At 42.0% G+C, this 11,634-nt stretch overlaps 1 protein-coding gene across 1 annotated transcript; it reads left to right on the forward strand.

The window, feature by feature from the left end:
• The first annotated feature begins 4,101 nt into the window (after window positions 1-4,101).
• Window positions 4,102-10,077, forward strand: hspb1 (heat shock protein, alpha-crystallin-related, 1). The gene is made up of 3 exons (XM_083789590.1): window positions 4,102-4,711; window positions 6,828-6,891; window positions 9,271-10,077. Exons 1-3 carry the CDS (start codon window positions 4,183-4,185, stop codon window positions 9,485-9,487), a joined length of 810 nt encoding a protein of 269 aa, XP_083645716.1. The 5' UTR covers window positions 4,102-4,182; the 3' UTR covers window positions 9,488-10,077.
• The last annotated feature ends 1,557 nt before the right edge of the window (window positions 10,078-11,634 follow it).

Genomic DNA, 11,634 nt, shown 5'->3' on the forward strand with positions numbered 1-11,634 from the left:
GTGGGAGTGAGCGGCTGTACAGCTATGACAGCCCTGGGTTCTGAGTGGGAGTGAGCGGCTGTACTTCGTCCTACGATGAAATATTGCTGTGTGACCGGTTGTCACATTTAATTTCGTTTTTTGGTGTAGCTGAAAATCGGCGAGTATGGCAAGTATAAAGTAGGCTTGTGGGGGAGGAAAAAAAAGAAAGGCATTACTGTGCGCTGGTGGAGTCATTGTGTGTCTCTTACTAAGTTCTTGACCGGTGCCTAGTTCATAATCCGGCCGGGGCATGATGCATCGAGCCATGTTGATAGCTCGAGAACCCACTTACTTTCAGCGAGTGAGGCCGTTGTGTGACGGAGTATGAATTAAGCTTTAGATGCCGGTCTCTTTACACTACAGAGCCTGGATCAAAGGGAGAGGAAATGGCTTTAGATATTTAACACTTAAATATCAATGTTATATTTACAGCTGTAGTGCATTCATATACTGTAAGCAACATATTCAAAGAAATAGGTTATCACGTGTCATAAATTATTTGGTTGAGCCTAAAGAACAAATTTGAACGTATGCTGCTAGCACTTTGGGCAATGTTCTTTAACAAAGCAAAACCAATCAAATCTGACGGAATCGAAAAACTACAAATAGACGAAGTGTTGAGTAATGGGAGTAGAAAAGGAAAAGTGAAAAATCAAATAAAAAACAAACTTACCCCCCAACCCCGCACCCCCATACCATGCTGTCATTTCCCCAAAGACTCTGACAATTGTTGTCATTTCAAGACATCGAAGCACAGAGATCAATGAAAGTGAGAACAAATAACTGTCAGCAATTGAAATGAGAAGGACAAAAAAAGGGAGTGTGTTTTATATGATAAAAGTTGTATGATATTAGATTAGTCTGTATAGAGCTAAACTCATAGGTTCTGGCTTTGTAAACTATGCACTGTATATTCAATTTAATTTAAGGAGGCTTGTTTGATGATGGCATCTTAGCATGAAGCATCAGGAGAGAGAGAATAACCTGGCCTGGTTCCAGGTTGCATCCGTCTATCCTTCTGACCTAGACAGTATGTCACCTCTGCATGGAGGTGAAAAAGGACAGGGCAAAAAAGGGGGGGTGAGAAAAAGAAAAAAGAAAGTCATGTATTATGTACTTCTACTACTCTCTTCCCTATTTAAATTATTATGTTGACTGCTATTTATGACTGTTTTGTGTGTACCTGTACCTCTTCTGCAATGACCAGGAGGTATTTATTTATGAATATTCCATGTAGCCTTCTATAGGGGCTGCAATATGGTACTGTACTGTACAGGAAGAAAAGAAAAAAAAAACGTCTGCAAAAAGCATTCATGCACTCACGTGGGTCAGCTTTAATCATGGCTATTTATGAATCTATGTATTTATTTATTTATCTATTTATTCGTTTATTGTTTATTTATGTGTCTGTTTTTTCCACGAGCTGTAAAGCAAATCGATTTGCCTTGAAGGTCATATGGCATCAATGTGATCGGCTCACATTTTTCAATGTCCGTTTTATTGACTATTTTAATGATTATGTCACCTTTTATGACCAGTTAGTGAGGAGGGTGTAGTTGCATCTGCAGAGGTCCATGTGGTTGTGACGTTCCGGCTGCTCCCGTAAGACTAACCTGGTGTCCAAAATGGTTGCTCTTGGTGAAAACTGCCGTGCCTCTTTCCTTCCTGTTTATGGAAGCAGGGGAATTCAATTGTTCAGAGCTGAAAAAATAAATAAATAAAATCAAAGTGTTCCTATCCACAGAGAGTGTTGAATGGGCTAATGCATATCTCTTCCTGTATATTCACAGCCAGTCAGCCATCAAATATTCCATTGTTGTAACGGGCTGTCCCGTGCTTTCTGTCAGAGGTCCCCAGGTTACTGGCTTGTGTAGTGGATATAGATCTGATCCGATCTGATCGTATAATATAGCACAGATAACAGCAGGCTCTGTACACTCCTGCTGTGTTGTCTAATTTATATTGGCAAAGAAACTAGCGATGCAATCAGGGAACACCCCAAGTCTTCCTTTCCATTTTGTTACATCTCTCATGCAGTGTTGCATTTCCAGTGTAACCACCAGAATGATCACCCTACTATGATATTCAACCAAACTCTCTTCAGTTATACAGAGTACAGCGCTAAACCGTTTTTGATTCTATAAGAGTCATTATTTGTAGTGTAAATTATTATACCTGAAAATAAACATATAACAAAATTGGAAAAAATGAGATCCTCCTCCTGGTGTGTTTCCTGGGTTTGTTTTCATATACTTCTGCTCTCTCCTATATATAGTCCTACACAGTATATAATTACAGTACAAGTGAGGAAAAACATGTCGTCCTTGCCTTAAGCTATAAGAAAGAGTGTGGACAGACTGTTCTCAAGAATAAACCAATACAGATATATCTTTCTTATGCTCTTAATCAAATTAATTCAAAATGTGCACAAGTTGGATCTAAATCAATTATGTGTGAATTACTGCTCCTTCTACATTCTCTACATTCCCTACATTCGAGTTAATGTAGCAGCATGGAGTAAAGCTCATGTAATTGCCACTGCTGACTATGTAGATTGGAACATGCAGTACCATATCTATGATGTAGAGTTGTAGACTATACTGTAAGTATAAGGATAAAGCCTGTAGGCCCAGCCAGCACCCATGTCTGTGTACGATTACAGTAAGATAGCACTTCAACAGGAGCTAAATCACTCACATGGTTGTAGAAGTTTCCACTGCATCACATTGGCAATACATGTGATTTTCTCTCTATCTACAGACAGTGCTGTAGATTATTACTTTCACAAGTAACAATGTAATGTAGCATAATTGGCTATGTGTCTTTATTCTTTAAGAATATTACCCTTGTGCAAGTCCAGACATTGTCCGACTCCTTAGTTATTAGAATTATTAACAAATTGTGACTGCATAGTAGAATCATCCCAAGAGAACAGAGTCAGGAGAAAACGTGGTGACTTATACCTGGTGTCTATGTAGTGCACAGAGTTTCTAGGACTGTGCATGTTGTGTGCGTCTTCTTTTTGGAAGTGTACGGACGTTTGGGTGTAAATGTGTGTGTATATCCTAACCTGGTACATGTACTGTATGTGAGTGCACACATGTGAAGGGTGGTGTGTGATTGTGTGTGCGTTCCTTGGGCCCAGTTCAGTGTGTCCATCAATATGAGGGTATTTTTTCATCACAATAGGTTTTCCATAGAATATGTATGTATTTGTAATATAAATGTGTATTTGTCATTGTGTGTGATTCTTCTATCTATAAATGCACAGACTCCAGACTCCGACACACACATTCCACACCACCACAAGGGGTGCAGTGCCCGGTGCCGAGTCGGTCAGACCCACGGTTGTCAAGAACCGCCCCAAAAAGACCTCTGCCCTGGCTTTGTACAGGGTCAGGGTCCATATGGAGCTGGCCTGTTCTGACATCATTCTGACATCTGCATAGACTCCATATTTGGGCGTGTGCGTGTGTGTGTGTGTGTGTGTGTGTGTGTGTGTGTGTGTGTGTGTGTGTGTGTGTGTGTGTGTGTGTGTGTGTGTGTGTGTGTGTGTGTGTGTGTGTGTGTGTGTGTGCGTGCATGTGTGTGTGTGTCATGAGGCTAATTTTGAGCCGTGTTTATGTGCATGTGATCTGATCTACAGTATGTTTGAACTATAGTGTCACTGTCTGAGATTCCACAGCACACTTAATATCAGACTGCTAATAACGGGGTGTGACTGTGTACTGTATGTTTCACATTGTGTCCCATACAGGTCCATGTCAGAAACAGCATGTGTTTAGTCTTTCGGAGCCAAGTCTTGACATTCATATGTGATGAGTGGGCCTGCCTGGCTTACCAGCAGTCATCTAAATTCTTCTGCCTGTGCCTGACGTCCAGGGAGCGAACGGGAGGGGGGATTACAATTGGCATATCCCTTGGATTCCATTCTAGTGCTATGTCTGCTGCAAATAGACATACGAGTGGCTTCCAGAAATATCTTTTGGAGGGTGGGTGGGTTGGTTGAGGACTGGAGTCAGATGGGAGGGCTCTGTGGGCCGGGGTGGGCGTTGGTGTGTATAAAAGCTCCTCACTGAGACACGGACAGCACTTTTCCTAAGAGGTCAAAGGGACTTTCCTCTGCAGCCCAACAGCAACACTCAAACCAAACTTGCAGCAATGTCCGAGAGGCGCATCCCCTTCACTCTGCTCCGCACACCAAGCTGGGACCCGTTCCGCGACTGGCATCAGGGCAGCCGCCTCTTTGACCAGACCTTCGGCATGCCAACTCTGATGGAGGACTTCCACAGCTTCCCCAGCACCCACTGGCCGGGGTACATGCGTCCCTCCACCATGGCCCCTCAGGACATGAGCATGATGAGCATGATGCCCCAGACTCCTATGATGCCCCAGAGCCCCATGATGGGCCCCAGTGCTATGATGGGCCCCGGTGCTATGATGGGCCCCAGCGCTATGATGGGCCCCGGCGCTATGATGGGCCCCGGCGCTATGATGGCTGCCCAGAACCAGATATTGGCCCAGAACCAGCTGATAGCCCAGCGGGCTCGCGCCCTCGACCGCCAGATGAGCACTGGCATGTCGGAGATCAAGCAGACCCAGGACAGCTGGAAGGTCAGCCTGGATGTCAACCACTTCTCTCCTGAGGAGTTGCTAGTCAAGACCAAGGATGGCGTGGTGGAAATCACTGGTGAGTTCTCATTCTGACTGTAGCCCACTAGACAGCTTCAGTTTCAATGCATGGCTCTGTAATAATGGCCTCTTGATCTGCATTATATAGTCTATGAATACGCTTCCTCCACTCAAAGCATTTCTTTTTTAATTACCAAAATACGCAAAAGCGACTATGTAACAATACATATTACAGACCACTCAGAAACATGTTTCGAGCTTAGTCCAAAATGCTGTTGACATGCTTCCCTTCCTGAGTCAATGCAGAATGTTCCTTTAGTATTGCCAGTTTTCTCCGAGTGTGTCAGAGACATTGCTAGCACCAACATAAAAAAGACAAGGAAGCATTTAAGCAAAGCACAAGGATAGAATGACATCATCTCAAGATAACAATAGAGTGTTAATAAAGACCCGCCCCTATCAAAACAGAACAGAACTGAACTGGACCAGACTTGACCTAGGAAGGGAGAGATTAGAAACAGAATATTTCGAATGAAAATATTCTGTAAATGTTCTGTAAATGTTTCAAACATTTACTGCAAAACAACACTACCCAATGACGTCTTTCACATTATCGGTAGACTGGACAACATTATTCGTTTTTATTTTCATAGCCAGAATAAGGATTTGATACAAAGACTACACAAATTAGCACATAACCGAGAGCATTGTTGTTTGGCGAGTGAAGCGTCTGTCTGGTTTGGGGAGGGGCGGTATACACTCCCATTGGAATGGGAGGGGGGACTGCCCATAACTCCGACAATCCATTACTCCGGTCAAACGATTACAAAGACTAGTGCAGTGCAGATATGGATTGCAGCACTGTACAGGAGAACGTAAACATGAGGCCCAAACAGCACTCTGTCTCCAACACCGCTCCTCAATCTGTCTTTCACACTTTCTCTCTCTAACATTAAAGTGCCTACTCTTAAGTGTTGGACTCGGTCTAGTGGTACTTTAAATAGACTGCTGTTTCTCATCCAGCTGTTCCATATATCATCCTCTCTGCTGACAGATTAACTCTAGTGGAGGACAGTAGAAAGATAAAGCATATCCAATAGGCTCTACTCCATTTATACATTGTATACTGTATACCGGGATCTCTTTCACATAATGTCACTAGTTGCATAGATAACGCTTGTAACGCTTGAACAGACATAAATCTTGACTTTTATTTTAACTCTGAACTCAGACTGAACTTCAGAGTCAAATTAACATTCAGACATTGTGTTGCATGCTGCACAGTGCACCGGCTGCACCCCTATTTGTTAGACAGGATCATTCTACAGTACACTACTTGGCCAATCAATCAATCAATCAATCAATCAATCAATCAATCAAAACCATAGTGGTTGGAAAGAGGTTTGCTTCTCATGCCTGTCTGACACACAGTGGTTGAAAGGAGGACAGGCCCCTTCAGAAAATATGGCCTTTATCTGCCTGTTTTGATAACAAACAATGTTCAGTGTGAGAATTAGTTGTGCAGTGTGAGAATGAGGGTGTTTTTTCATCACAAGTGCCATGTATCTGTGTGTCTTTAGGAAACTAATGTGAGATAGACACAGGGTCTGACTACCGGTGACCTTCAGGTGTGAACTATTTCTAGTTAAACTATCTTGGTACTACAGGCCTCTCCAGGATAGTGCTTGGTATCGAATTTCTTCTTGGCATTGAGTAAGGGGTATTGAAACCTAAGGGTTATCGAAACTATTTGCACTGTTGTTTTTGTTTTACATTTATGTCCTGTGTTTGTACCAAAATGTTTTTGTTCAAGTTGTGTCAAATGGTTTATTTTCATCATGCTGTAATCATCAGCCAGGAGCAGGCGTGTCTGTTGCCTGTCTGAGAAAACAGGCCTAATATCAGACAGCTTTAAGAGTTATCATCACCATAATGTGTACATTTCCCCTAGCCATGCCAACATGCATTCTATCTCAAAGGAATCTGGCACTGAGAACTATCTGAGAGAACTGTACAGAACAAAATGTACAGTATCCTATGTTTTATTTCAAGCTTTACATCTTGTTGATTTTTATAATCTAGTATTATTTATTTATTGCAATACGTTTAACCTGTTTATAAATGTTCTTGTGCCAATGGTATGGAGTCAGCGTCTGTTTTCTGTGTCCACTTAGGCAAACATGAGGAGAGGAAGGATGAACATGGCTTTGTATCTCGATGCTTCACCAGGAAATACACGTGAGTACATTTTCTTCTTCTTCTTTGCATCAACCAAATGAGAATGTGAATGTAGGCTACTGTTAATTAGAATAGAATAAAAACGGAAGGAAACTGAGAAATAACTAAATTGTTAAAATAATATTTAAAATTGGTGCAAAGTAATGGTAATGATCAATGTAGTGTACTTAACAAAAGGGGGTTGAAGGAGCACTTCACCCATATTCAATCGGTACAGAAACCTGCCTACCAATCATCGACATCTTTCTTTATCTTCTTTATCGTATCTTTATAACTGGTACAATTCAGAAACCTGCCTACCAATCATCGACATCTTTCTTTATCTTCTTTATCGTATCTTTATAACTGGTACAATTCAGAAACCTGCCTACCAATCATCGACATCTTTCTTTATCTTCTTTATCGTATCTTTATAACTGGTACAATTCAGAAACCTGCCTACCAATCATCGACATCTTTCTTTATCTTCTTTATCGTATCTTTATAACTGGTACAATTCAGAAACCGGCCTACCAATCATCGACAGCGTCCAAGCTAATAGAAAACTACAGCCGTTCACTTCGTGCTGAAATAGAAGCAGCCTGAGACACAGACTGAAATGGTAATTGGTCCTTTTAGTTATAAGACTAATTGTATGAAGATGTCAGTAAATTGATCAACCAACAAACTTTGGCTATTTCATAGCCAGCTCTAGCAGCTCTTCTTGATGGAATTTAATTTCTCAGGCTGAATCCAGATTTCTGTGATTCTTTGGCTTAGCTGCTTTTAGTGTAAAAATTGGTCAGGCATGCAGAGGGCTGCCTAGCTCAGTGGTTCCCAAACTTTTCAGGCCGAGACCCAAAAGAGGGATAAAACTTTTCAGGCCGAGACCCAAAAGAGGGATAAAACTTCCCGGATGGTTAGCTCAACCGTCTGGACAACTAGGCTGCCAAGCCAGCCGGACGACATGCCACGGGTTCAACTTCCGAGCCCAACGTGTCACTCCCCATCTCTCTCCCCCTTCCTGTCGAATTACTGTACCCTATCAATAAAGGCAAAAACAAAACAAAAAAGGCAGAGACCCAATAGAGGGATAAAGACGTTTGCCAAACTAGTGAACATATCAGATCTACAAGCACACAATGTGTCGCTTCACGCGGCGTTGCGAGTTTGAGCTGTTTTAACTATGTAGGCCTATTCATTATTGTTATTTTTTATTTATGGAGTTTCTTAGATTTGTTTGTTTTAAAATGTATACAATTATTTAATTTATTTTTATTTTTGGCCAGCCGGGACGCCTGATGGAGGGGAAAGGAACTGGTTGGAATAACGTGTTCCTTCCACGCGCTACGTCCAACCAGGGAAACTCCCCCCTGTCAGGTGTAAAGGAGCAACTTGGACACTCAAGCATGAATAGGAAGCATGAGTTAAGTCCGTTGCTCTCCCTAGGTTGGCGGAGGGTGTGTAGAGCCCAGGATCACATCACAGGATGATTGACACAGGGGTGAAAAATGGGTTACAAAATCGTGGGACAAAAATATAAATTAAAAAAATAAAAATAAACAAATAAAATAAAAAAGTATTTAAAAGAATATATTTTGAAATATAATATAAAAATCACACCCGTGTGAACTGAGTGGTGCAACTCCCCTCTCCCCCTGCCTCTCTCTCTCTCTCTGTAATTAGCAGGCAACAGTGCAACACTATCTCTCTCTCTGTTTCTGGCACAACAGCACCACTTTTGCCCCTACTGGTACTCTAAACACAAAAAAAATAAAAAAAATGTAGGAAAAGAAAATGTTTTTTACTCGAGTCGTGACCCTTAAAAATTGGTCTGTGACCCACAGTTTGGGGAACTGGCATAGCTGATAACTGAGTGTACTGTCACACTATGAAAAACAGCAACAGTCTCCAATCTTTGGGTCTTTGACAGGACTCTGCTGCCATCCAGGGGCCATAGAACCCAATGATGTTAGTAGCACGCTTGCAAGCAATTTTATAGCCCCAACTATACTCTAGTCTATAGATGTTCTATATCAGTGGTTCACAACCATTTGTCCGGGGACCACCAGTGTTCCTTGAGAGGGTTCCAGGTGGTTCCCAGCTAAATTATGGAGAGTTGGTAACCAAATTGACCCTTACGGACCCATTTGGTTTCCTTTTACACCCTCAAAATCTTATCCAATGACAACAAATATTTTAAGGTTTGGGTCTGAGCAGCTAAATCTCATGAAATGTTGGTCCGTGGCTCAAATGCAGAATAAATAATCGGCCTTGATATGAAGAGGGTTGAAAACTACTGTTCTAGGCTAAGATTATTAACTTGCTGTTCTGGAAATATCCAGTGTAGTCGTTAGTAGGGCTTATTAATCTGAATGATGTTGTATCGCTCACTTTCAGACTCCCCAAGACTGCTGACGTTGAGAAGGTGATCTCCAGCCTATCCCCAGAAGGAGTGCTGACTGTGGAGGCTCCTTTGACCCAACATGCCATCGAGGTCATGCCTGTAACAATCCCTGTAACAATGGGCAGCAAATCTGATCTGCATCAGATCAGATCAGATCAGATTAGATCAGATCAGCAGGTGCAGCAGTTGGAAGAAGAGTACATGCCCTGAGACACACCTACAAAAACACATGACTGATTAGATAGGTGGCTTCATGGTATCACTATACCAGCACCACAGATGATTGCTTGCAGTCATAAAGATGACGTGTCCATAGGTCACGACATTTGAGAGAAAGATGAGCGAGGACACCCCACAATCTTTGATAATGAGCCAAACCTTTGCACACTTTTTATTTACCCTTTTTATTTGATTCTAGAACATCTCCATTCCCCACCCACAACTCTCTCTTTCTCCCTCTTTATCTATCGCTCTCTCTCACACACATACACACGCACGCACGCACGCACGCACGCACGCACGCACGCAGGCAGGCAGGCAGGCACGCACGCACACAGACTCATTCATTCCAAAAAGTGCTTGCTTCAGCACATGTCTCGATCCTCTCCTCACACACTACAAACAACAGCAAGGGGAACCACAGAAGGACTGATATTACACCATGCAGGAGAGGATACACACCCACATCACCCTCTTTGTCTGGCAAGTCCCTTTAGCCTCTTAGAACGTAGAATTAAACTCATCCCAAGTTTAATTTGGAAATGTCATAAATTTAAACAGAATAAAGAAGAATTAATTAATTGGGTCTCTTGTCTTTTTAGTTTGTTTTTACTGTAATGTGTACCTAGTATATATAGTTGTGTACTTTGTACATAAACACACAATTGTGTAGGTTTACTAAATGAACATTTTTCACAGTATCCTCATTTATTGCCTCAATTGCTTGTGATCAATAATATCTTGGGTCTTTTTATTGCACAGTTTTTATTCTGCAATTATATCTTTGCCCATGTCATTTAATACCGGTATTTGGTTATGTCAATGCCACCTTCTGTAAACCTGAACCTTTATAGGAAGCAAGGAAGCAGTGTTGAATGCAATTTCCAGAACAATGGAGCCATTCATTTCCATGCATAATTTTCATTTGACCAACAACAACAAACTGGTTCTAAATGTTCTCCTTTGACCCACGGCTTGGGGCGAGCCGTCTTCACTTTTCGAAATTCCGGGGCGAGCCGTTACTTTTCGCGGGGGCGAGTTGGCAAAGGGGCGAGATGACCTGTTACCCGAATGTTCTGGTACCCCTATGGTCTGGTACCCATCATGTGATGATTTTGCGGTTTTACATTGGTTTTCGCCAATTTGGGCTGTTTTATTTATTTATTTATTGTGCCTGTTTTTAAGTTGTGCTTGGGCTGGCAACTGACTGATCTCACAACCCCCTACGAGCTGTCAGTGTCCACACGTGATCAGATCGCCCAGGATGCATTTGAATGGCAACTTGAGACAGAATAGACAATAGAACATAACAACCGTACGTCTTACCGTCATGAATAGGCTACAGTCAAGTCTCCATCCTCAAGCGGGTGCATAATGCGCTCAATAAGCCTTGATAATTAATCCTATAATATTTTTAGAGATATATAAAAATTTGGCTCGTTTTGGCGTTTAAAATGTCATCTCTCGAGTCGACAGTGAGGTCCAAACGCTACAAACTAATTAACTAGGAAAAGGCTATATCCTATTAGGATGTAGCCTCCCGGTGGAGTCCCTAAAACCACACATTATGTAATAATTTGTGTGGGATATCATGCATCTTAAGTTTGATTCATTCAACTCAACTCTTTGAAGTCATCGCAGCTGCAGCCTGCTTCTCAAGAGCCATGCTGTGCCAGTGAGTGTTTTCGTGTTTGTGTCTCTGTTTCACTATACAGTAGCATGCATAGCTCTAATGCCGTTGCGCATTAGACTAGGCTTTTAGAGATATGGACCAGAGCTATTATGTTTCACCATTCTCCACCATGCAGACGGTAGGGTCGTCCAAAAGTGAGCGTGCTTCGGTGCTTGGGACGTATAGCCTACGTGTCAACTCTATTGTGCAGGTGATATTGCAGCAAATGTGTTGTATTTGGTTGGGCTAATGCCCATACAGTCCTTATTTGCAAACAGTAGGCTAGGCTAGTACTGGCTATGGTTGTATTAAGTTTTACTGCCAGTAAAAGTATTTGTTTGATTTATGGACAACAATTTAATCTCATTGTACTTACACCACACCACTAACACTAAACAAATAGATACAAATTGGAAATTCTATTTCCGACTGGAGTCCCCACCTCATCACAATTATCAGGTTCATG

Source organism: Protomyctophum parallelum (genome assembly GCF_964188405.1).
Source record: "Protomyctophum parallelum genome assembly, chromosome: 1".
Taxonomy (NCBI): domain Eukaryota; kingdom Metazoa; phylum Chordata; class Actinopteri; order Myctophiformes; family Myctophidae; genus Protomyctophum; species Protomyctophum parallelum.